This window comes from Oncorhynchus masou, chromosome 15 (assembly GCF_036934945.1).
Source record: "Oncorhynchus masou masou isolate Uvic2021 chromosome 15, UVic_Omas_1.1, whole genome shotgun sequence".
Taxonomy (NCBI): domain Eukaryota; kingdom Metazoa; phylum Chordata; class Actinopteri; order Salmoniformes; family Salmonidae; genus Oncorhynchus; species Oncorhynchus masou.
The window spans coordinates 66,873,755-66,901,012 of record NC_088226.1 but is presented as its reverse complement, the minus strand read 5'-3'; the positions used below and the strand labels follow the sequence as shown (position 1 = coordinate 66,901,012).

The window sequence follows — 27,258 nt, the reverse complement described above, 5'->3', positions numbered from 1 at the left end:
GCCTTTCCTGGCATTGTTGACTCTCGTCTGTAGTACTGAAAAGCTTTTTTTTTATTTTTATGAAGATTAGATTACCAATGAAAAATGAATCTTAAATATTACTCCTCACGAACTGGAATTGTGGATGAAAATCAAAACAGCAATGTCATTGAGCAATTTTTATACATCAGCACTGACCGCTGACCTTGGGGCTTGTCTCTGTCTGTCATTCTCCTGTAGGTCAGTGATTTGCTGGGCGAAGCGGCCCCCGAGCAGCGGGCCACACTCACTGTGTCCTGCCGAGCGGAGGTGGGTTGGAGCTCCCTGGGTCAGCAGCAGCACTTACGGGAGTTCCTTGAGTACAGACTGAACCCTGAGCCTGTGCTCCCCAAGATGGAGGGAGTCACAGAGTTCACGGAGTACATCTCCGAGACGGTAGACGTGCCTTCGCCCTTTGACCTCCTGGAGCCGCCCACATCTGGAGGCTTCCTGAAACTGTCCAGGCCCTGCTGCTATGTCTTCCCTGGGGGGAGGGGCGACTCGGCCCTGTTTGCGGTCAATGGCTTCAACATCCTAGTGGATGGAGGCTCTGAAAGGAAATCATGCTTCTGGAAGTTGGTCAGACACTTGGACCGCATCGACTCGATTTTACTCACTCACATTGGTGCAGACAATCTGCCAGGCATCAACGGGCTCCTTCAAAGGAAAATAGCAGAGCAGGAGGAGGAACAGTCACAAGGCTCTGCTAGCTACAGCGACTGGATGAAGAACCTGATCTCTCCAGAGCTTGGTGTGATCTTCTTCAATGTACCCGAGAAGCTACGTATGCCAGAATCAAACCTAAAGGTCAAGCGCAGCATCGAGGAGGCCTCCCTCACGTTGCAGTACCTCAACAAACTGGGAATCAAGCCGGAGCCTCTCTGTAGACTGGTCAGTAACCTTATTGAGCCTTTAACTCTTTTCCACAAGATGGGAGTGGGCAAGTTAGACATGTATGTTCTGAACCCCGTCAAGGACAGTAAAGAGATGCAGTTTCTCATGCAAAAGTGGGCGGGTAACAGCAAAGCCAAAACTGGCATTGTGCTCCCCAATGGAAAAGAGGGAGAAATATCCGTACCTTACCTGACGTCAGTTACAGCATTAGTTGTCTGGCTTCCTGCCAATCCTGCAGAAAAGATTGTCAGAGTGCTGTTCCCTGGAAACGCACCACAAAACAAAATCCTGGAGGGCCTGGAGAAATTAAAGCACCTTGACTTCTTGCGATACCCAGTAGCCACACAAAAAGACATTGCCTCAGGAGCTCCACCTGCTGTTGTAAAACAGACAAAGCTGAAGCAAAGGACAGACAGCAAAGAGAGTCTCAAATCATCTCCCAAGACTACCAAATCCCCTAAGAAAGAAGCAGACGATGAGGTTTCGGTGACCACAGAGGCAAAGAGTGACTCTGTGAAGGAAGGTAGGAAACTGGTAGAGAATGAAAAACCCACAAAAATACTAAAATCCAAGACTGATGGACCAGAAAATAAAAAACTTTTGAAGGAGAAATCCTTGAAAAAACACTCAAAGGAAAGGGCATCCAAGATGGATGAGAAAAAAGACAAGGAAAAGAAAGAGATCAAACATGTCAAGAAAGATGACGCAGCTAAAAAAGAAGACAAAAAAAAAGACCCCAAAGTTGACAAGAAAAAGGACACATCCAAACCAGAGTTGAGAAAGATAACAAAACCTGACCTAAAACCCCTCACACCAGAGGTCAGAAAGACCCTGCACAGGGCAAAAGCGTCAAGTAAACCCAAAACCGACAAAAGCAAAGTCAAAACGGCCAAGGCAGAGCCTGCTGAACCCAAATCTGAGGAACTAGCAGCAGATACCATTCAGCCTGAGCCATTACAGAATGGGGCTGTTGAGGGCATCTCTGCTTCCTCCACTCCAGAGGATCTTACCAAGCCACCAGAGAGTGCAGTGGAGACACCAGCAGAAGAAAGCATGACCGAATCCCCTACCCAGGAGGAGGAGAAAGAACAGGAAACTGTCTCTCAAACTCCAATGGGCACAAAGTCACCTGAGAAGGGAGCAGCCACAGCAATGGGATTTGAGACTGATTCTCAAAGAAAAGAGGACACATTAGCACAAGAGCATAAAGAAGAATTTCAAGCACAGGATGTGGATATCTATGAGGATGAGGGAGCTGCCATTGAGGACGATGAGGTGGAGGAAAAAGAAGGCCTGATAGCAGAGAGGAAAATGGAAGAGGAAGAGGAAGATATGGGGATAGGGGAGGAGGAAGAGGAAGGAGAAGATAACAGACTAGACAGGAAACATGAGGTGGAGGAAATGGAGAAAGCTGAAAAGCCCACAGCTAAAGAGGAAAGCAGAAGGCCTTCATCCCAGGAGGAGGAAGAGGAAGATGAAGATGTTGTTGAAAAGGCCGAGCTGGAAGAGGTAGAAGACTTAGACGTGATAGCTGATGAAGAGGTCAAAAACAAACCTGAAGCGAGAGAGAAAGAAACATCGGCCAAGAACTGGGAAAGCAAAGCAGTCGAACACATTGCTGGAGCCAAAGAGGAGGATGAGGAAGATGAGGAAGGCTACATCTCAAATGTTGGAGGCGCTACAGCCGACATAGTATCAACACTGCAAGGAGCCGCTGCTGCCGAGCCCATCTCCTTCATTCAAGATGAAACCATTCCCGGTTACTCCGAAACTGAACAGACCATCTCGGATGAGGAGATTCACGAGGAGGCGGAAGACAGGATACCACACCTCCAATACGAAGTGGGTACATATGACATCTCTGTCCCAGATCAGACAGGCTCCTTGGACACCATCCACAGGATGAAGGAGATGCAAGCAGCAGCTATGGCTGATGTAACAGCCAAAGGTTTCATGGGTGGACAGGAGCAAGTATCAGTGTTCACTAACATCATGTCTGCTCCCTTGGCAGAGGAAGAACTTGTCTCCTCAGCCACATCCATCACGGAGTATGATAAATTGTCCTCCTTTCCTACCTCTATTGCAGAGGACCAATTGGTTACTCCCGTCACTACACCTCAGACTGAGGAATCGGGCAAAAGCTCACTGGTTAACGATACTGTTAACAGCGTTCCCCTGGCAATTCCAACCGAGGCCACACATGGGAAAGAACCCTTCCACTCTGCTGGGACCATCTCACCAACATCCTCCTTGGAGGACGACAAGTGCTTAAAGTCACCTCCATCCGAGGAGTGCCTTCCTGTTGTCTCTGATGTGAAGACTGAGGATAAGGTCATCAAGGCTCACGATGAAGAGGAAGAAGAAGAAGACCAAACTCCTAACGTTGACATTTCACGTGAAAAACTACAGGAGAGTTTTGCCTCTCCTCTAATGTTCCAAGATAGAGAAAGGGATGTGGAAAAGCTCCCTGCCTCTGAGTCTCGTGTCTCCAAACCTGTTCAGGATTTGAAGCTGGATCAACCACCAGTTGATGAGGAGGTACAGCTCTTTAAGTCCAAAGAAGACATCTCAACTGCAATGCCTCCAAAACCCCTTTCACCCCCACCCTCTTTCTCAAAGCCCTTTAGGTCAGACTCAGTCACTTCAGAAGGTGAAGAGCGGTGCTTCAGTCCAGACGATAGCACTGTGAAAATGGCCTCTCCCACACAGTCTGGACCTCCCAGTGCAACCCACTCTCCTCTTCATCAGTCGCCTGTGGAAGAAAAGACCAAGGCCTTCCCAGGACTGGAGCATCAAACACAGGAGGACATTCATGATTCAGCCACCAAAACAGACGGTGAGGATGCGAAGAAAGATCAAGAAGATAATAAGGAAAAACTAGATGCTGACATCCAGAAAGAAAGTCAACGTGAGTCAGATGCACCACCATCTGGGGAGAAATCATTTGAACAAGACTTGCCGGTTACAAAAGTGGGGGAAAAAGATGGTCTCTCCGCTTCCACAGATGAGATCCAACTGAAACAGGAGACAACTCCTCTTCCCTCTGAGTCAGTCACAAGGAAAGATGAAGTTTCCTTATTAGGAAAGGAATCTTTACGGGAAGACATTTCTAGTGGTGAGGCTATACTCGAACACAGTGATGAGGAAGATGATGATGATCATCAAGAGAAAGAATCCAAAGTGTGCAGTAAGGCTAAATTCCCAAAGGAGAAGGAGAGTAGCTTCTTAGATGATGACGACGGTGAGGATGATGATGATGATGATACTTCTGATGTAAAACCCATAAAACAGGACATGAAGGAGAAAGAGACAGAAAAGCACGACACACACGAGGCTGAAACCACCAAAGAAGGTAAAGAAACAGAAAAGGTTGGTACCACTGAAGCTGAACCCATCAAGGAAGATACAGATTCGAAAGTGAAGGAAAACTGTGATATTCATGAAGTTGAACCCATCAAGGAAGATTACAATGGGAAAGTGAAAGAAAAATATGTCATACTTGAAGCTGAACCCATCAAGGAAGATAAGAAAGTAACAGAAAAGTTTGGTGCTACTGAAGCTGAACCCATCAAGGAAGTTAAGAAAGTAACAGAAAAGGTTGGTACTACTGAAGCTGAACCCATCAAGGAAGATAAGAAATCAGAAAATACTACTGAAGCTGAATCCATCAAGGAAGATAAGAAAGTAACAGAAAAGGTTGGTACTACTGAAGCTGAACCCATCAAGGAAGATAAGAAAGTAACAGAAAAGGTTGGTACTACTGAAGCTGAATCCATCAAGGAAGATAAGAAAGTAACAGAAAAGGTTGGTACTACTGAAGCTGAATCCATCAAGGAAGATAAGAAAGTAACAGAAAAGGTTGGTACTACTGAAGCTGAATCCATCAAGGAAGATACGAAAGTAACAGAAAAGGTTGGTACTACTGAAGCTGAACCCATCAAGGAAGATACGAAAGTAACAGAAAAGGTTGGTACTACTGAAGCTGAACCCATCAAGGAAGATAAGAAAGTAACAGAAAAGGTTGGTGCTACTGAAGCTGAACCCATCAAGGAAGATAAGAAAGTAACAGAAAAGGTTGGTGCTACTGAAGCTGAATCCATCAAGGAAGATAAGAAAGTAACAGAAAAGGTTGGTACTACTGAAGCTGAATCCATCAAGGAAGATACGAAAGTAACAGAAAAGGTTGGTACTACTGAAGCTGAAATCCATAACAGAAAAGGTTGGTACTACTGAAGCTGAACCCATCAAGGAAGATAAGAAAGTAACAGAAAAGGTTGGTGCTACTGAAGCTGAACCCATCAAGGAAGATAAGAAAGTAACAGAAAAGGTTATTGCTACTGAAGCTGAATCCATCAAGGAAGATAAAGATACTTGTGGGGCCGAGCTCATCAAGGAGAAGTGTGAACCTCTGAAAGAAGAGAAACAGAAAGAAATAGAGACTATATTAACTTCTAAAGATGAGCTAAGCTCTTGTATCTCTACCTCTAAAGTGGAGCCAGCCTCAGACTCCACCACAACACAACAAATAGTACAAGAGAAAGATACCTTTGTGGCTGAAGCCATGAAAGATGAGATGAAAGAAAAGGATACCTTTGACACTGAACCGATAAGAGAAGATAAAATAGAAAAAGAGCGAGATACCCTTGTCAGTGAACCGACGAAAGAAGAGCACAGAGAGAAAGAGAAGGGTGATACATGCATGGCTGAATCCACCCAGGGGGAGAATAAAGAAAATTATAATTCTTTTGAGATTGAAGTCAGTCAGGAAGAGAACATGGAGAAAGAGAAATATGATACTCATGTGGCTGATGTCAGTAAAGAACGGAAGATGGAAAATGAGCAAGAGAAAGAAGATACTAGTGATTTCGAAGACGTCAAAGATGAGAAAGATAGAGATGAATGTTATGAAGCTGAACCCATCAAAGGAGAGGAAAGAGAGAAAGATAGAGATGAACGTAATGAAGCTGAACCCATCAGAGAGGAAAGAGAGAAAGATAGAGATGAACGTTATGAAGCTGAACCCATCAAAGGAGAGGAAAGAGAGAAAGATAGAGATGAACGTAATGAAGCTGAACCCATCAGAGAGGAAAGAGAGAAAGATAGAGATGAACGTTATGAAGCTGAACCCATCAAAGGAGAGGAAAGTGAGAAAGATAGAGATGAACGTTATGAAGCTGAACCCATCAAAGGAGAGGAAAGTGAGAAAGATAGAGATGAACGTTATGAAGCTGAACCCATCAGAGAGGAAAGTGAGAAAGATAGAGATGAACGTTATGAAGCTGAACCCATCAAAGGAGAGGAAAGTGAGAAAGATAGAGATGAACGTAATGAAGCTGAACCCATCAGAGAGGAAAGAGAGAAAGATAGAGATGAACGTTATGAAGCTGAACCCATCAAAGGAGAGGAAAGTGAGAAAGATAGAGATGAACGTAATGAAGCTGAACCCATCAGAGAGGAAAGAGAGAAAGATAGAGATGAACGTTATGAAGCTGAACCCATCAAAGGAGAGGAAAGAGAGAAAGATAGAGATGAACGTTATGAAGCTGAACCCATCAGAGAGGAAAGAGAGAAAGATAGAGATGAACGTTATGAAGCTGAACCCATCAAAGGAGAGGAAAGAGAGAAAGATAGAGATGAACGTTATGAAGCTGAACCCATCAGAGAGGAAAGAGAGAAAGATAGAGATGAACGTTATGAAGCTCAACCCATCAAAGGAGAGGAAAGTGAGAAAGATAGAGATGAACGTTATGAAGCTGAACACATCAAAGGAGAGGAAAGTGAGAAAGATAGAGATGAACGTTATGAAGCTGAACCCATCAGAGAGGAAAGAGAGAAAGATAGAGATCGTTATGAAGCTGAGAGGAAAGTGAGAAAGATAGAGATGAACGTTATGAAGCTGAACACATCAAAGGAGAGGAAAGAGCAAAAGAAAATGAAACAGCTGACAAAGTCAAAGATGAGAAGAGCAAGGAAGAGACAGAAAAATATGATTCTCATGAACCTGCTAAAGAGGAGGAAGAGGAAATGCAAGAGAAAGATCTACGAGAGGCCTTACAGCGCACCACACAGACAAGAATGGTAGAGAAACTAGAGGTGACGTCTGCGACAAAGCTTGAGTCTACATTTCAGGTTCAGTACTCAGATGGAGATGAGGAGGAGGAAGAGGAAGATGAATCCATTTGTATGGCTGGTGCAGGCTCAAGACCTTTATCAGTGGAACCTAGACAATCAGAGCATGACATCATGTCTCAACATCTGCTCTCAACTCAGCCATCAGAGAATGTGCTTAGTGACCAAACGAAGGACCACCACTCTGAACAGACCACTGGGCTTGCGTCCTCATTACCGAAACGGGAGGCCTCTCCAGATAAAGACATCAAAGAGCAGCATAAAGAAGGACAACATAGACTCTCCCCTGAACTAGAAAAGGACACCAGGACAACTGAGACCACATCAGGACCCCATCTCAGCCAAGAGCCCACCATTGGTTTCCCTACCATGAAAGAGGATCCAGTCTCTGCCATCTCTACAACTAAAAAAGAACCAGTCTCAGACTCCATCACTACAGATAGCCAGGCTATAAGTTCAACACTATCAAGCACCGATAGCCAGGCTATAAGTTCAACACTATCAAGCACCGATAGCCAGGCTATAAGTTCAACACTATCAAGCACCGATAGCCAGGCTATAAGTTTAGCACTATCAAGCACCGATAGCCAATCTATAAGTTTAGCACTATCAAGCACCGATAGCCAGGCTATAAGTTCAACACTATCAAGTACTGACAGCCAGGCTATAAGTTCAGCACTATCAAGCGCTGACAGCCAGGCTATAAGTTCAACACTATCAAGCGCTGACAGCCAGGCTAAAAGTTCAACACTATCAAGCGCTGACAGCCAGGCTGTAAGTTTAGCACTATCAAGCGTTGACAGCCAGGTTGTAAGTTCAACACTATCAAGCACTGAAAGCCAGGCTGTAAGTTCCACTCTCTCGAGCAACGATAGCCAGGCTGTAAGTTCCACTCTCACGAGCACCGATAGCCAGGCTGTAAGTTCCACTCTCTCAAGCACCGATAGCCAGGCTGTAAGTTCAACACTATCAAGCGTTGACAGCCAGGCTGTAAGTTCCACTCTCTCGAGCACCGACAGCCAGGCTGTAAGTTCCACTCTCTCGAGCACCGACAGCCAGGCTATAAGTTCCACTCTCTCGAGCACCGACAGCCAGGCTGTAAGTTCCACTCTCTCAAGCACCAATAGCCAGGCTGTAAGTTCCACTCTCTCAAACGTTGACAGCCAGGCCGTAAGTTCCACTCTCTCAAGCACCGACAGCCAGGCTGTAAGTTCCACTCTCTCGAGCACCGACAGCCAGGCTATAAGTTCCACTCTCTCGAGCACCGACAGCCAGGCTGTAAGTTCCACTCTCTCGAGCACCGAAAGCCAGGCTGTAAGTTCCACTATCTCGAGCACCGATAGCCAGGCTGTAAGTTCCACTCTCTCGAGCACCGATAGCCAGGCTGTAAGTTCCACTCTCTCGAGCACCGATAGCCAGGCTGTAAGTTCCACTAACTCGAGCACCAACAGCCAGGCTGTAAGTTCCACTCTCTCAAGCACCGATAGCCAGGCTGTAAGTTCCACTCTCTCGAGCACCGATAGCCAGGCTGTAAGTTCCACTCTCTCAAGCACCGATAGCCAGGCTGGTGTGGAGGAATCCCCCCAGCATGAAACACTGCTGCCTTCTATGACAACAAGCAAAGAAGCATCTAATACGGATGAAAAGGCGAAGCATGTTTCTCAAAAAGGAGAGGAGAAACCAGGCAAGGAAGCTGAGAGGGAATTGGAAACAGAGCGGGAAGTTGCTTCCCCGGGACACACACAACCTTGTTCATATTTTCTCTTGGATAAAGATTCTGCGAAGTTTCCGGAGGAAGTGGGCCACGTTGATGCTACAAAAGCAGACAGTGCCTCTGAAAAAGTGGAAGGTTTTGACAAAATGAGAACAGAGAAGGAGGCGATCAGTGTGAGTTTGCAAGAAGAAAATCAGGGCTTTGGCGTGTCTAAGTATGAACCCTATGAAAAGCCCATTTCGAAAGAAGAGGCATCAGACAATAAAGAAGACAGTGAGGTTTCTAGACAGTTTGATCGGTCAGCACATATTGGCGTTGATGATAACAGGAGAACTAGGCAGGCAGACGCTGGTGCAGCTGAATTCGACTCAGAGGACGAGGAAAAAGAGGAACCGCTGTCATTCAGTAGCGTTGATTACACCCCTCCACCTTTCACAGAGAGCGAGAGAAGCCCCAGTTGTAGCCCAAGTGCCTTCCCTGAACACAATGACAAAGAGAAAGGTCAAGAAGAAGAGAGTGATAGGAAGGAGGGACATGCTACACCACACGTGGAAAACAGCTTTGCATATTCAGATACTCAAGACAACAAAACCACCCCAGCAGAGCCATGCTCATTACCTTTCAATCTCAAAGAAGATAAACCTGAAAAAGTTGAGGAAGATGAAATGAAGGACAATGTCTGGTCGGCCCCTCAAACATCTACAGGAGAGACGGACCAGACTGGAGCATCTCCTAGTATAGAGGAGTATCTGCCAGTCCAGTCAGGCAGAAAGGAAACAGCCTCTCTGTCACGGGGCCAATCCAACCTTGGTGCCCAAGCCTCAGCTACTGCCATGCTTTTTGAAGACCTCCCTGAGAAGCAGACAACAGAGAAGGAAAAAGATGAGCCAGTGAAAGACAAGTTGGATTCATCTGATAGTGAGCGAGGAGACTCTCCCTCTGGCCGCTACTCACCAGCGGAGAAAGACATGTTACCTCGTCAAGTTTCGCCTGAGGAAAAGGAAAATCAGGCTACTGCTGCCCCCCTGGCCGCGTACTCAGGACATCTCATAGACGATAATGTTCTTGCATCTGAGTACACTCAAATTGGCAGCTCTATCACCAGTAAATCTACAATGGGCTATTCTGAGAGAGAAGACACTCCGGACAGTGTATATAAGAGGCTACTGGTGGTGGGAGAGGATTATGATGATGATGATGACGATGACGACGATGATGATGAAGATGAGGACGGTGAAGATGCGGAGGAAGAAGAAGAAGAAGCCAGTGATCTAGATGTGGAAAAGGGTGCAAGAGAGCAGTCTGAAAAAGAAATCTGTAAAACGGCATCAGATGATACCACACCTTCTAAACTTCTTGTTACAAAAGAAGAGGACAAGAAGGCCCTCTCACCCAAACCCAACCACCTCAAAAAGGAGGAACCTACCCATTCAATGACCACAATCTGCCCTCCACTGGTAGATACTGCAGATTCCCTTTTGAAGAATGTAGTTGGTGCCTCGCCACTCCAGTCTGGCAGTTCCACTGCAATAGAACAAACAGGATCTGGAGGATATCCTTCTGAATCCTCAGAGTTTTCTGAGGACAGCCAGCTGGGGTTAAAGGAGGAGAGGTTTGACAGTCCTGACCTATCTCTGCCCCCCAAGTCTAGTGAAGATAAACATTACAGTCAGGGAGACATTGAAGCTGAGAGGCAGAGAAGCCCAGATACCGCTAGTCGAAAACCAGAGGAAGCTCCTTCGTCTTACCTCCCATCTGCCTCAGCTTCTCTATCAACCAGCCACCAGTTACGAGAGGAGGTAGAGAGTCCCGTCACAGTGTCTAGTGCCCCCTACAGGACAGATTCTGAGGTTGCTTCCTTTGAGTATTCTTCATTCAAAGATGAAGAATCCTCAGCCAAGCACTCAATCCTCTCAACCTCAAGGGTAATACTAAAAGAGGAGTACCTAGAAGCCTCTGAAAAGCTTACCTCAACAACTACAACTACATTTAGTCTGACACAAGTCTCTCCAGTCTTACCTACTCCAGCCAAAGACACTATTCAACAAGAGACATCATCAAGCCCTAAAATGGACAAGGGTCAGACCTCTGATACCTTTCATAAACTTGAGGGCATTGTTGAAACCAAAACCATGTCTGCTGGGGCTTCAGAACCATTAAGTTCCCAGCTGTCCAAACCCGCTGAAACCATATCCACTTCAAGGGCTCTCTTTGATGTTTCCCCATTGCAAAGAGCTGACTCTCCTGACAGAGAATCCCAGGGCTCACTGGACAGCAAAGAGTCCTACACTCTTCCATGCCGCATTGAATGCCAGAAATCTTCAGTGACAGAGCAAAAAGAAGGCATGCTGTCCATAACTGAGACACACATGGTCACCATCGTCTCCAGTACAACCACAACAGTGACCCAATCTGATGTGGTGACAAAACCACAGGAGTCAACTGAAGCCTCTTCCAATGGGCCTACTGAGGTTCGCACAAGTGCCCAAGATGTCTTCAGTGAAGCAAGCAAAGCCTCTTGTGCCACAATGTCAGATCTACCTAAATCTGATCTGCTTAAATCTGATTGGAGGAGATTGGAGGAGGAAGACGGGAAGGAGGAGGAGAAGAAAGACCAGACTGATGAGGAGAGTGAAAAGGAGAAGGAGAGGAAAGCGGGAGAGAAAGAGAGAGTAGAGGATAAAAAAGCAGAGAAACAGGAAGAGAAGACGTCCGAAAGGAGAAGGAGTAGCTTATCTGACTGGGAACTCCTACAAGGGCCGGGCGCATGCCCAAGCGCCCCTCCAGGCTATGAAGATGACAGGGAAGAGGAGGAGGAAGCGTACGAAACGGAAGAAGCAGAAGAAGCAGAGGAAGAATATGGTGAAGAAGAATGCGTAGCTCCAGGCCAGCCCACCCCTCTGTCCACAGCAGGACACGCCCACCATACAAAGGCATCTGCCAAAACAGATGGAGAATCCAGTCGTCCCACTGACCTGCATATGGAGGCTACCTCCTCGTCCCCCCCTAGCTACTCCTCATGTGAATACAAACACCGCAAAGGAGAAATCTCCCCATCTTTCATCAACCCCAGTCCACACGCCCTCTCCAGCGATGATGGTGATGAAGACAAAGGGAGCGACCACTCTCTTGAGGGGGATGAAGATGACCGCGAGCAACACTCGGTCAAGAGGAGGTCTCACAAGCAGAAGCGACATCTCACTCAATGTGGAGCTACTGGAGCAGGGGAGGGGTCGCAACCAGTTTCCATGCCTCCTGGTGGCATGGCAACTGGACTCGGGGTGGTGCTAGCTGGAGAGGAGACGCCCCCCACATCAGTGAGCGACTCATTAGCTTCGCAGTCTGACTCAGACGTACCTCCAGAGACCGAGGAGTGCCCGTCGATTACAGCAGAGGGAAACTTGGACTCAGACGAAGATGCAGAACACCTGCCGGTGGACAAACTATCTGCATCTGCCACCGGAGGGGGCCATCAACCCCCCTCGCCCAGATCAGCTGCGAAGTCCCACGACCCCCTACCTGCCCCTATGAAGGACCCCCACCCACACCCGCCACACCCTGACGTGTGCATGGTGGACCCAGAGGCCCTCTCTAACGACCAGAGCAGCACAGAGAAACTTCTCAAGAAGGATCACAAGACAACCAAGAGCCTGCGGAAGGGCCTGGGCAAACCTAAGTCTGCGTCCCCAGCCCGGAAGGGGAAGAGGTCCACCACCCCTGTGAAGCAGACCTCCAAGGACTCCTCGCCTCGATCGGCCTCTCTGAGAAGGAAGGACACGGAAAGGAGCTCCAGGCTGACGCAGAAGTCCGAGGGCCTGGGATCCAAGGGGGACCTACACGCTCCAGGGAAAGGCCTCGCGAACGGCGTCAAGAGCAATTTGGGTAAAAATAAAGAAGGATGATATGACTCCATATTCAGTAGTAGAGGAAACTTGAAAAACATAAAAGATGATAACAATGCAATAGGTTATAACCTTGAAGGGGAAAGGAAACACTAAATCCTAGTGTTTCCATTCCCCTTTAAATTAAAAAAATCATCCCCCAAAGGCTTGAGGGCACACACTTCCCCATCTAATTTACTCTTGATGTACATAGACATAGAAGTCTGAATTCCCCCCCCCCCCATTCAAACAGGGGAAAAGTCATTAGTCATTCAAAAATCTAAAATCATTAGTCATTCTAAAGACATTAGACATTCAAAAGTCATTAGTCATTATAAAGGCTTTAGACATTCTAAAGTCTAAAATCATTCGTCATTCTAAAGTCATTAGTCATTCTAAAGGCATTAGTCATTCTAAAGTCTAAAATCATTAGTCATTCTAAAGTCATTAGTCATTCAAAAGTCTAAAGTCATTAGTCATTCCAAAGGCATTAGACATTCTAAAGGCATTAGACATTCTAAAGGCATTAGACATTCTAAAATCAGTAGACATTCTAAAATCAGTAGACATTCTAAAATCAGTAGACATTCTAAAATCATTAGACATTCTAAAGTCATTAGTCATTCTAAAGGCATTAGACATTCTAAAGTCATTAGACATTCTAAAGTCAGTAGAGACTTCTCCAATTTTACAATATGGTACCTCCTCCTTCAGGTACCAACTCCCAAAAATCTAGTTCAGCCGTCCCCCCTGGGCCTCCAATCTATGTGGACCTGGCCTACGTGCCCAACCACTGCAGTGCCAAGAATGTGGACCAGGAGTTCTTCAAGCGGGTGCGTGCTGCGTACTACGTGGTGAGCGGCAACGACCCGGCCGGTGGAGAGCCTAGTCGTGGTGTCCTGGATGCCCTTTTGGAGGGCAAGGCCACATGGGGCTCCAATCTACAGGTGCTTGCTCTATTTCTTTCCCTTAGTCTCTCTCTGTCTGCATACATGCAGGCTCCGCTGTTAAGTAAATGTTTGACTTTTCTCCACATTGTTAGTACATTCTGTTTGACTTTTTTTCCTTCCACATTTCGTTTTCTACGTTTTTCCTGAATTTGTTTTGACTTTTCTCCACATTTCCATTTAGCCTGTGTTTTCTCGCTGTGAAGACATTCTGCACCACTGCTAATCTCAGGATCCAGAGGGATATATTCAGAATCACTGATCTGAATCACGTGTAAAATGGACTTGGTAGTGTAAACAGATGCTTGACAATACTTTAGACAATGTATGCCATTGTTTACAACCACTGAGACGGACATCATTATTTGAGCATTTAGATTGTGAATGTTACAATGTACACTACCGGTCAAAAGTTTGGGGTCACTTAGAAATGTCCTTGTTTTCCATGAAAACATACATGAAATGAATTACAAAATGAATAGGAAATATAGTCAAGATGTTGACAAGGTTATAAATAATGATTTTTTAATTGAAATAATAATTGTGTCCTTCAAACTGCTTTTGTCAAAGAATCCTCAATTTGAAAAAAGTACAGCCTTGCAGACCTTTGGCATTCTAGTTGTCAATTTGTTGAGGTAATCTGAAAAGATTTTTAACGCATGCTTCCTGAAGCTCCTTTTACAAGTTGGATTGGCTTTATGGGTACTTCTTACATAGCATACGGCCAAGCTGCTCCCACAACAGCTCAATAGGGTTGAGATCCGGTGACTGTGCTGGCCACAGGGTATGGCATGGCGCTGCAAAATGGAGTGATAGCCTTACTTCTTCAAGATCCCTTTTACCCTGTACAAATCTCCCACTTGACCATCACCAAAGCACCCCCAGACCATCACATTGCCTCCACCATGCTTGACAGATGGCGTCAAGCAGACCTCCAGCATCTTTTCATTTTTTTCTGCGTCTCACGAATGTTCTTATTTGTGATCCGAACACCTCAAACTTAGATTTGTCTGTCCATCACACTTTTATTCCAATCTTCCTCTGTCCAGTGTCCTGTGTTTCTTTTGCCCATCTTAATCTTTTATTTTTATTGGCCAGTCTGAGATGTGGCTTTTTCTTTGCAACTCTGCCTAGATGGCCAGCATGCCAGAGTCACCTCTTCACTGTTGACATTGAGACTGGTGTTTTGCGGGTACTATTTAATGAAGCTGCTAGTTGAGGACTTGTGAGGTGTCTATTTCTCAAACTAGACACTAATGTACTTGTCCTTTTGCTCAGTTGTGCACCGGGGCCTCCCACTTCTCTTTCTATTCTAGTTAGAACCAGTTTGTGCTGTTCTGTGAAGGGAGTAGTAGACAACGTTGTACGAGATCTTTAGTTTCTTGGCAATTTGTCATATGGAATAGCCTTCTTTCACAGAACAAGAATAGACTGATGAGTTTCAGAAGGTCATTGTTTCTGGCCATTTTGAGCCTGTAATCAAACCCACAAATGCTGATGCTTCAGATACTCAACTAGTCTAAAGAAAGCTTGTTTTATTGCTTCTTTAATCAGAACAACAGTTTTTAGCTGTGCCAACGCTTATAGCAAAAGGGTTCTCTAATGATCAATTAGCCTTTTAAAATGATAAACTTGGATTAGCTAACACAACGTTCCATTGGAACACAGGAGTGATGGTTGCTCATAATGGGCCTCTGTACACCTATGTAGATATTCCATAATAAATAATCCGTTTCCAGCTACAATAGTCATTTACAACATTAACAATGTCTACATTGTATTTCTGATCAATTTGATGTTATTTTGATGGACAAAAAAATAAAAAATAAAAATAATATATATATATATATATATATATATACACACACTGCTCAAAAAAATAAAGGGAACACTAAAATAACACATCCAAGATCTGAATGAATTAAATATTCTTATTAAATACTTTTTTCTTTACATACAGTGCCTTGCGAAAGTATTCGGCCCCCTTGAACTTTGCGACCTTTTGCCACATTTCAGGCTTCAAACATAAAGATATAAAACTGTATTTTTTTGTGAAGAATAAACAACAAGTGGGACACAATCATGAAGTGGAAAGACATTTATTGGATATTTCAAACTTTTTTAACAAATCAAAAACTGAAAAATTGGGCGTGCAAAATTATTCAGCCCCCTTAAGTTAATACTTTGTAGCGCCACCTTTTGCTGCGATTACAGCTGTAAGTCGCTTGGGGTATGTCTATCAGTTTTGCACATCGAGAGACTGAAATTTTTTCCCATTCCTCCTTGCAAAACAGCTCGAGCTCAGTGAGGTTGGATGGAGAGCATTTGTGAACAGCAGTTTTCAGTTCTTTCCACAGATTCTCGATTGGATTCAGGTCTGGACTTTGACTTGGCTATTCTAACACCTGGATATGTTTATTTCTCCCACTTAAAAAGATGAGAGGCCTGTAATTTTCATCATAGGTACACTTCAACTATGACAGACAAAATGAGAAAATAAAATCCAAAAAAATCACATTGTAGGATTTTTAATGAATTTATTTGCAAATTATGGTGAAAAATAAGTATATATTTCAAAAACAAGGATATTTCTAAGTGACCCCAAGCTTTTGAACAGTAGTGTAATTGTCAATGTTGTTCAATGTTCCAACCGGGAATATTGCAACAAAAACTGGTTGCAAATAACATCAGTATGACACATTTTGTGACATCATAGTCCAGTTGTTTACTGGGTGTACTGTAACATGACATTTTGAAAAACGTTAATTTAGCATCTGACAAAAAACATGTCTTAATCAGACGCCAGGCGTCTTAAAAATACATTTCCTGGTTCGTTATAAATCTTCTTATGACACATTATTTACCAGAAGAAGAAAGACTTTTATGATGTTATGCTGCCTGATTTTGCCGGCTCGGCTGATTGCTTGATCAATGTATTGGTGAATTTGACTTGATACATGTCCTCCTTCTCTAAACTAGGTGACTCTGATCCCTACTCATGACACGGAGGTGACGCGGGACTGGTACCAGCAGACGCACGAGAAACAGCAGGACCTGAACATCATGGTCTTGGCCAGTAGCAGCACAGTGGTCATGCAGGATGAGTCCTTCCCTGCCTGCAAGATTGAGTTCTAACTTCTGCACCCGTTGCTATTTTACCTTCCTCTTCCTCCTCCCCTCATCCGTGCTACTCTTTATCCTCCCATATGTAAGACTCCATTGCATTTGCTGTCGTCTTCGGCATGTGCACTGGCTTCCAACTGGTCAATGTTATCTGAAAACAGCCAGCTACGGTATGTCAGGCAGAAACATAGCTAAAGTACAGGGTACATAGTAGCTGCACAAAGGTGTGATGTATATTTGTTTCAATTATGCTTTCCATTTAAACAACATACTTGCACGATAGAAACACCTCTTTATTAGATTCGGTCTTAAACAATATTGTTTTTTTTTCTTCACATATAAACCTCTCCAACGTGCACATATTGTGATCACGCACATCATCTGTGATGAGGATAATTCTCAAAAGTTATTTCAGCTTTCAAATCACTGTACTGCACCTCAAATCCACATCTAAATGGACAACACTTTCCAACTAAATGTGCTATCTTTACAATGTATCGATTTGTCTCGCGTTGTTGGGGCATCTAGTGCCTAATGCTCCATTAAGATTGTCCACAGTTATGTCACATTCAACATGTGAAACTTCAACACTCTTACTTATTGTCTTAAACTCAACAGAGAAATACAAAATGAAAATAAAATGTATAAATTGCTTATCCAAAGGGCCAAAGTAAGTGCCAAAACAGTCTTGAGACAGTGGCTGTGTCCGAAATCTGGCTTGCCTACTACTTCCCTAAACAGTATACTGCGTACTAATTGAACTACATACTACAATGTACTTAGTAAAAAAAAAAATGTTTGCAGCAAGCAACAAATATCAACATAATGAGAAGGCATCAAACGTGTTGTCGCACTTGTTCCCACGTCATCTGTTCATTTTTTTTTGTAAAGCACATCTGATTATCAGCTGGTGTCGAACGAGCGCTGGTGTGAAAAACCCCCGATTCACTTCCTCAATAGTGTGTAGTAAATTCTACCAGACTAACAGCCTAAATAAGTATGACATCTAGGCATTTCATGAATACTCGATAATCAAAATTTCACATACTCAAATGGCCTACTATTTAGGATGCGAGTATGGATATTCGGACATGGGCAGTTGTTAACACTCTCCAAAATAAGTCGAAAACCATTACGAGATGAACAGTTACTTGATCTCGCTTGTACGCAGACTACGCACAATGTTGTATAATGGTAGTAGCTTAGTAAGGATCCTAAATTGAGGCTTTGTTTTTGATATATAAGACACTACTCCTGTTCGGAGTTATTACGTGAGATGCAGCTCTAGATGCTGTACCATTTGACTTTCTCAGTACTCTTAAGTACGTCAACTGGTGTTACAGAGGACTATTACCACATCGCTTGTCGTGAAGCTTCAAGAGGGGCCTGAAAGGGCTACTTTCAGTTTAAATAACTAGCTAGCTTTTATGAATTATTTTTCCTCTGTAGCTGAAGCATGATTCTTGCATTTAGCTCAGACTCCTCCCTCGAGGAAGTAGAGTTTTTTTTTATTTGACCGTGTGTCTAGTCCTTGCAGTCTCCAAGTAGGGAGTAGCCTATAAACATGTTCCAATACCTTACCGTTTGGCTGTGTGTTTGCTAAAATGAACATTACACTGTAGGCACCGGGCAAAGAGATGGTTCTCTTGTATTTGCTATATTTGTGCTGGATATAATGGTTCTTTATCAATATATGAAGCAGTGGAGGCTGCTGAGGGGAGGGATGGCTCATAATAATGGTCGGAACAGAGTGAATGGAATGGCATCAAACACATGGAAACAATGGAAACCATGGAAACAATGTGTTTGATGTATTCGATAACATTCCACTGATTCCGCTCCAGTCGTTACCACGAGCCAGTCGTCCTGTGATCTGAAGCCATTATCATGGTCTTTGTTGGTTTGTTGATATGATGATACATGGAGAGATTGTGTTATAACACATTAGAGAAGGATGTTTAAATGAAAGCAGCTGACTGGTTGAGACAGAGGCAACCGAGATGAATGTATTACGTTTGATGTTTTCTCCCGTTTTCAGTTAAATTATACTGTCTGTATGAAACTATTTAATGAATTGATGGAAACTGCGTCGGTTTTCCATACCGAATGTTGCCATTAGAGTCCACTCCGTCCCATTAAGACAGGGTTGTGTGGAGGTTGTGTGAGTGCTCTTGTGGGGGGAAAATGTAGCCATTAGAGTCCACTCCGTCCCACTAAGACAGGGTTGTGTGGAGGTTGTGTGAGTGTTCTTGTGGGGGGAAAATGTAGCCATTAGAGTCCACTCCGTCCCACTAAGACAGTGCTCTTGTGGGGGGTTCCCACTAAGACAGGGTTGTGTGGAGGTTGTGTGAGTGTTCTTGTGGGGGGAAAATGTAGCCATTAGAGTCCACTCAGTCCCACTAAGACAGGGTTGTGGAGTGCTCTTGTGGGGGAAATGTAGCCATTAGAGTCCACTGTTAAGACAGGGTTGTGTGGAGGTTGGGAAAATGTAGCCATTAGAGTCCACTCAGTCCCACTAAGACAGGGTTATGTGGAGGTTGTGTGAGTGTTCTTGTGGGGGGGGGGAAACATGACTGCGGTGGTAGACAATCGCTCTCATGTGCCTTCTGGTTGGGGTATATTGGTCAAGTGAGAAGGCTTATGTTTATAGTAGGCATTGTGGAGAGGGGGACCTGGATCCAGGGATAACACAAGGAACTGTAGAGAGAGGGACCTGGATCCAGGGATAACACAATGAACTGTAGAGAGAGGGACCTGGATCCAGGGATAACACAATGAACTGTAGAGAGGGGGACCTGGATCCAGGGATAACACAATGAACTGTAGAGAGAGGGACCTGGATCCAGGGATAACACAAGGAACTGTAGAGAGAGGGACCTGGATCCAGGGATAACACAAGGAACTGTAGAGAGGGACCTGGATCCAGGGATAACACAAGGAACTGTAGAGAGAGGGACCTGGATCCAGGGATAACACAATGAACTGTAGAGAGAGGGACCTGGATCCAGGGATAACACACGGAACTGTAGAGAGAGGGACCTGGATCCAGGGATAACACAAGGAACTGTAGAGAGAGGGACCTGGATCCAGGGATAACACAAGGAACTGTAGAGAGTGGGACCTGGATCCAGGGATAACACAAGGAACTGTAGAGAGAGGGACCTGGATCCAGGGATAACACAAGGAACTGTAGAGAGAGGGACCTGGATCCAGGGATAACACACGGAACTGTAGAGAGAGGGACCTGGATCCAGGGATAACACAAGGAACTGTAGAGAGAGGGACCTGGATCCAGGGATAACACAAGGAACTGTAGAGAGAGGGACCTGGATCCAGGGATAACACAAGGAACTGTAGAGAGAGGGACCTGGATCCAGGGATAACACAAGGAACTGTAGAGAGAGGGACCTGGATCCAGGGATAACACAATGAACTGTAGAGAGTGGGACCTGGATCCAGGGATAACACAAGGAACTGTAGAGAGAGGGACCTGGATCCAGGGATAACACAAGGAACTGTAGAGAGGGGAACACTTTAGAATATCAAACAAATCCATAGTTGTTGTCCAGGAATAGTGCATCTAGTCTGATCCATGTGGATGGATGGTGTATCCTGTAGACACACAGTTGGTGAAAAGGTCATTAGCCAGCTTAGCCAGCACATTTAGCCAGCACATTTAGCCAGCACATTTTAGATTCAGTTTCTTATCAGTTTATTGCTGGTAAAGCATTTGTCCCCTATCTTAAAGTGCCGCCCAGAAAATGCATCAGACAATAACGTGGTCAAAGAGCAAGAATGACATTTTCAAAAGGGGAGAAGAGGAGCTTAGGAGTGGTGCTGTGGTTCTAGTGAGAGAAGCACACGTGTTATTTTACTTTTTATTCAGCGTTCTTTACCATAACGTGGACTATGGTAGCCTTTGATTTTAGAATAGGTGGCTAGAGCAAACGCTCCATACTGTATGTGAAGACGTTCCAACAATAACGCAAGGTAGATATTTATCTAATAACATTTTTTTTTTAAATAAACTTTTCAACCCTAAGATCATATTTATGAAACGAACATGAATGTGATGCTGTCGATTGTAGTGGATAGTGATGTGGCCCGTGCACCACAGGTCTTACGAGTAGAAGGACGTTTTGTGTTGTAGTACGTGCTTGAGTGACACACACAGAGAGACGGGGACAACATAGTGTGTCTTAAAAGTGACCGTTTGTGGGGGGAAATCAGAGGTGGAGATACTTACTGTGTCGCTCATCGGAACTCATTACTAAACGTGATTCAGATTTGCATTAAATTCCATAGAGATTAAAGAGTCACTTTTTGATTGTTTTACGTTTTATTGTCCTTTCTGGTCGTTAATTTGTAGTTTTATTAGTTAAATTTAATTCATGAATAAATTATCAGTATTAGATTTTTTTATTTTATTGATTTGAATTGTTTTTCAATATTTCAGTTACATGTAGAACTAACAATTATGATTGTCTCTTTGGTTTACATTTCTTAGATTGTATTTTTGAAAAGACTTGTATTTTATAATAAGCGATTTTCAGCATTCTTTTTTTGCTTAGTGATTATTAAATGTAACGTATTTCTGTTTAGAGCTGCTGTGTTGTGTGTTTGGGGCTCCTGACTTGAGGCCAGAGAGAGTGGACTGGGTGGGGCAGAGAGAGTGGACTGGGTGGGGCAGAGAGAGTGGACTGGGTGGGGCAGAGAGAGTGGACTGGGTGGGGCAGAGAGAGTGGACTGGGTGGGGCAGAGAGAGTGGACTGGGTGGGGCAGACAGAGTGGACTGGGTGGGGCAGAGAGAGTGGACTGGGTGGGGCAGAGAGAGTGGACTGGGTGGGGCAGAGAGAGTGGACTGGGTGGGGCAGAGAGAGTGGACTGGGTGGGGCAGACAGAGTGGACTGGGTGGGGCAGAGAGAGTGGACTGGGTGGGGCAGACAGAGGTTGCTGGAGAGTCTGTCTATGACTCATGGTCTGCAGACGGACAGACAACGTTTACATCGAACTGCAAGAGGAACATTCTCTCCCTCGATTGGATCCAGAACCTAACGGAGTCTCCTCTTAGGCTCAACCCATAAAGCCACAGTCTGTAGCCATCTTGCACTAGCCTGAGAACAGTGCCATCTTTGTCCTGTTTTTTTTTTTCGGAACTTACTCAAATGTACGCTGCTATAATAGGCTGCAGGACAGCTTCCCCCAGGTCTGTTCCTAGCCCGGCCCACTCTCTGACTAGCAACGCGGCAGAGTCAGCCGGCTTCGCGGCTCCGGCTGAATGGTTTCTTTCACTATTATTGAGATACTCAATTTTGTTAGCTTTAGAGTCAGTATGCTTGTCATGTTGATTAATAGGAAGGTCAGAATAGCTGCTACGCTGAGTGAGAGCATCTCGATCCCCCGGAGGATAGAGATGGAGGATGTTTATCAAATAGCTGTGTATGAGCAACTGCATTTCCCGGGATAGAGGGGCCACACTAAGCCTACGACAGGTTGTCAGTGAAGGTATAAATACATGGCTTTGGATATATTACAAATGTCGTCACGAACTACTGTTTCTAAACGGATCATATCAATCTAAGTCTCTCTACCCCTTTTTGTCACTCTATGGCAGGTACAGATCTAGTACAGGGAAGGTATGGGGGAAATCTGAACCAGGCTCAAGATTGGCTGTTTAACATATACTGTCTATGACATGGGTTTTCTGAATGGGCTGATATGGTGTATTGTCCTCAAGTCTGACTTATTAAGTCTGAGTTTTGTTTTAAGTTGTGGTGGAGCATCTTGGTGGTTCGATTCCAAATACCCAGCCTTAGGATCAAGCACCCTGGGGCCTTGGCAGATGGCTGTGAAATACTGAATAAAAAATAATATACAAAATATGACTTTGCAGAATGCACTAAACCTGAAATAATACTATTTATACAGTTGGTACTGTACCGAATGCTGCTGGACAAAACCCCCTGAAGAACTGAATTGTACGCAAATATCTAAGAGATGTATCAGTGGAGGAAAGGATAAGGAAGAGACAGACTACTGTATTCAGATTGAATTTCTAGAACAATGATTGTAACTCAAAACAGATAGTACAGTTTATTCATATTGCAGTGGCTGTTGTTTCATTTGCGGTTCTGTCCCAAGAGGAGAAAACTGTCATTCATGACAACACACAGACTCGGTGTCCCATACAAACAGAAACATACTTACAATAACACAGAAACTAACTGCAGCTGAAACTTTTCCTGAATATGACTTGAAAACACATTGGAGACAGAAGAAAACAATGAATTAGTCAAATGAAAGATACGTGTACATGTATGTACTGTACACAACTATGTATATACACCTTAAAACAAAATCTAAATAGATATGTTAAGAAACGTATGATCCTTCTTGTTATTTTAGCAGATTTTAATCAAGTGTATGATCAAAACTTCCCAAGCCTTGAACAAAGAAACATAGCCAATGCTAACTAGGTAGCTACAGATGAAAAATAAACGTCTTTCAGTTTAATTTCCATTCTCCCAACTTTCTCATCATAAAAAGATTTTAACTCTTTTGAACATATATCTTTGTCCCATCTTATCTCTCTGCATGTGAACTATTTGGTTATAATCCTGAATGTAATTGTTTATTAACATTAAAATGAAAACAGGAAATGCTCTTTTAAAATGGTATATTTGAAACAGCTGATTGTTTAACTGGTTCTGGGATGGCATATATTATTACCGTGCTGTGCTTGACTGTTTTACCCTAAGATGTTGTTATAATAAAAAATGTTGTAGTTCTTTGGTCTTTGTCGCTGTATTAATCTTAGTTCTGTTACTATCTTCAGTGCAATTGTAGAAAATTCTCTCTCTCTCTCTCTCTCTCTCTCTCTCTCTCTCGCTCTTTAAATCTAAAATGCAAAACTACAACTAGGCCTACCGCAGATTAATTGTAAAAGGGAAACAGCCTGGTGATCACCAATAAAAATGCATTTATTGAAATCAGACCACGAGCCTCTTGTTGTTTTGGGATCTTTCTCTTTCATGTGAGTCAGTTTTGTGTTGTGACTCCTATGTAAACGAAGAGGGAGGGGCATATGCAGACTAAAAGGAACACATTGTGAAAGATTTATTAGCCCAAAAATGTAGCCAAATGGAGAAATTAATGAAATAACTATGAAAACATTGTACTCTGAGGCTGTCCTAATATGGACACCAAACAATGAATGAATTCCTTCACAAATCCATTCAGGTTGGAATGTTTGAGGAAGGGATAGTATAGAGAGAATTGATAGGGTATTATAAAGTATTGATAGGGTAGTATATGATAGTGTAGGATATTATAGATTAGGATAGTATAGAGAGTATTGATAGGGTATTATAGAGTATTGGTAGGATAGTATAGGATATTATAGATTATGATAGTATTGTAATGGGTCCTATGTGTAGCTGGTGTAGAGAGTCAGGCGCAGGACAGCAGATATGAGTAATCAATGTACTTTTACTCAAAATGTCAAATATACAAAGTAACAAATACACGCACACCATGACAGACTGAAAATACAATAAACAATCACTCACAAATAAACATGGGGGAACAGAGGGTTAAATAATGAACAAGTAATTGTGGGATTGAAATCAGGTGTGTTAAACAAAGACAAAACAAATGGAAAATGAAAAGTGGATCGGCGGTGGCTAGATGGCCGGTGACGTCAACCGCCGAACGCCGCCCGAACAAGGAGAGGGACCGACTTTGGCGGAAGTCGGGACAAGTATAGAGTATTGGCAGGGTAATATAGAGTATTGGTAGGGTAATATAGACTATTGGTAGGGTCATATAGAGTATTGTTAGGGTAATATAGGATATTATACATTAGGATAGTATAGAGTATTGGTAGGATAATATAGAGTATTGGTAGGATAGTTTAGGACAATATAGATTAGGATAGTATAGAGAGTACTGGTAAGGCGATATAGAGTATTGATAGGATAGTATAGGATATTATAGATTAGGATAGTACAGACAGTACTGGTAAGGTGATATAGAGTATTGGTAGGGTAATCTAGAGCATTGGTAGGATTATATAGGATGATATAGATTAGGATAGTATAGAGAATATTGGTAGGATAGTACAGGATATTATAAACTCAGCAAAAAAAAAAAACGTCCCTTTTTCAGGACCCTGTCTTTCAAAGATAATTTGTAAAAATCCAAATAACTTCACACATCTTCATTGTGAAGGATTTTAACACTGTTTCCCATGCTTGTTCAATGAATCATACACAATTGAAGAACATGCACCTGTGGAACGGTCGTTAAGACACTAACAGCTTACAGGCGGTAGGCAATTAAGGTCAAAGTTATGAAAACTTAGGACACTAAAGAGGCCTTTCTACTGACTCTGAGAAACACCAAAAGAAAGATACCCAGGGTCCCTGCTCATCTGCGTGAACGTGCCTTAGGCATGCTGCAAGGAGGCATGAGGACTGCAGATGTGGCCAGGGCAATAAATTGCCATGTTCGTACTGTGAGTCGCCTAAGACAGCGCTACAGGGAGACAGGACGGACAGCTGATCGTCCTCACAGTGGCAGACCATGTGTAACAACACCTGCACAGGATCGGTACATCCGGACATCACACCTGCGGGACAGGTACAGGATGGCAACAACAACTGCCTGAGTTACACCAGGGAACGCACAAACCCTCCATCAGTGCTCAGACTGTCCGCAATAGCCTGAGAGAGGCTGGACTGAGGGCTTGTAGGCCTGTTGTAAGACAGGTCCTCACCACACATCACTGTCAACAACGTCACCTATGGGCACAAACCCACCATCGCTGGACCAGACAGGACTGGCAAAAAAGTGCTCTTCACTGACGAGTCGCGGTTTTATCTCACCAGGGATGATGGTTGGATTCGCGTTTATCGTCGAAGAAATGAGCGTTACACCAAGGCCTGTACTCTGGAGTTGCATTGATTTGGAGGTGGAGGGTCCATCATGGTCTGGGGCGGTGTGTCACAGCATCATCGGACTGAGGTTGTTGTCATTGCAGGCAATCTCAACGCTGTGTGTTACAGGGAAGACATCCTCCTCCCTCATGTGGTACATTTCCTGCAGACTCATCCTGACATGACCCTCCAGAATGACAATGCCACCAGCCATACTGCTCGTTCTGTTTGTGATTTCCTGCAAGACAGGAATGTCAGTGTTCTGCCATGGCCAGCGAAGAGCCCGAATCTCAATCCCATTGAGGTCATCTATAAGTCTTTGCTAGGTAAAGCCCCGCCTTATATCAGCTCACTGGTCACCATAGCAGCACCCACCCGTAGCACGCGCTCCAGCAGGTATATTTCACTGGTCATCCCCAAAGCCAACTCCTCTTTGGTCGCCTTTCCTTCCAGTTCTCTGCTGCCAATTACTGAAACCTGCAAGTCCCAGATATGCTCAATTTTTTTATACAAATATTTACACATGTTAAGTTTACTGAAAATAAACGCAGTTGACAGTGAGAGGACATTTCTTTTTTTTGCTGAGTTTAGATTAGAATAGTATAGAGAATTGGTAGGGTAATATAGAGTATTGGCCGGGTAGTATAGGATAGTATAGAGAGTATAGGATAGTATAGAGAGTATTGGTAGGGTAATATAGAGTATTGGTAGGGTAATATAGAGTATTGGTAGGGTAGTATAGAGTATTGATAGGGTAGTATAGAGTATTGGTAGGGTAATATAGAGTATTGGTAGGGTAGTATAGAATATTGACAGGGTAGTATAGGATAGTATAGAGAGTATTGGTAGGGTGGTATAGAGTATTGGTAGGATAGTATAGAGAGTATTGGTAGGATAGTATAGAGTATTGACAGGGTAGTATAGGATAGTATAGAGAGTATTGGTAGGGTAATATAGAGTATTGGTAGGGTAATATAGAGTATTGGTAGGGTAGTATAGAGTATTGATAGGGTAGTATAGAGTATTGGTAGGGTAATATAGAGTATCGGTAGTGTAGAATAGAGTATTGACAGGGTAGTATAGGATAGTATAGAGCATATTGGTAGGGTAGTATAGGATAGTATAGAGAGTATTGGTAGGGTAGTATAGAGTATTGGTAGGATAGTAAAGAGAGTATTGGTAGGATAGTATAGGATATTATAGATTTGGATAATATAGAGTATTGGTAGGGTAATATAGAGGACTGGTAGGGTAGTATAGAGTATTGATAGGGTAGTTTAGAATAGTATAGAATGTATTGGTAGGGTGGTATAGAGTAATTGGTAAGGTAATATAGAGTATTGGTAGGGTAGTATATATTGGTAGGGTAAAATAGAGTACTGGTAGGGTAGTATAGAGTATTGATACGGTAGTATAGGATAGTATGACTACCCTGACATAGAATATGTGGACAACTACAAATACCTAGGTGTCTGGCTAGACTGTAAACTCTCCTTCCAGACTCACATTAAGCATCTCCAATCCAAAATTAAATCTAGAATTGGCTTCCTATTTCACAACAAAGCTTCCTCCACTCAAACCGCCAAACATACCCTCGTAAAACTGACTATCCTACC

At 43.7% G+C, this 27,258-nt stretch overlaps 1 protein-coding gene across 1 annotated transcript in view; it reads left to right on the top strand.

Annotated features, from left to right (window-relative positions):
- Window positions 1–19,003, top strand: part of map1ab (microtubule-associated protein 1Ab) — an 88,839-nt gene extending 69,836 nt beyond the window's left edge. The window contains exons 5-9 of the mRNA XM_064990317.1: window positions 220–5,044; window positions 5,728–6,689; window positions 6,775–12,637; window positions 13,351–13,583; window positions 16,563–19,003. Coding sequence (XP_064846389.1) covers window positions 220–5,044; window positions 5,728–6,689; window positions 6,775–12,637; window positions 13,351–13,583; window positions 16,563–16,718 — 12,039 coding nt within the window. The 3' untranslated portion in view covers window positions 16,719–19,003. The remainder of the gene's footprint in view (window positions 1–219; window positions 5,045–5,727; window positions 6,690–6,774; window positions 12,638–13,350; window positions 13,584–16,562) is intronic.
- Window positions 19,004–27,258: the final 8,255 nt, after the last annotated feature.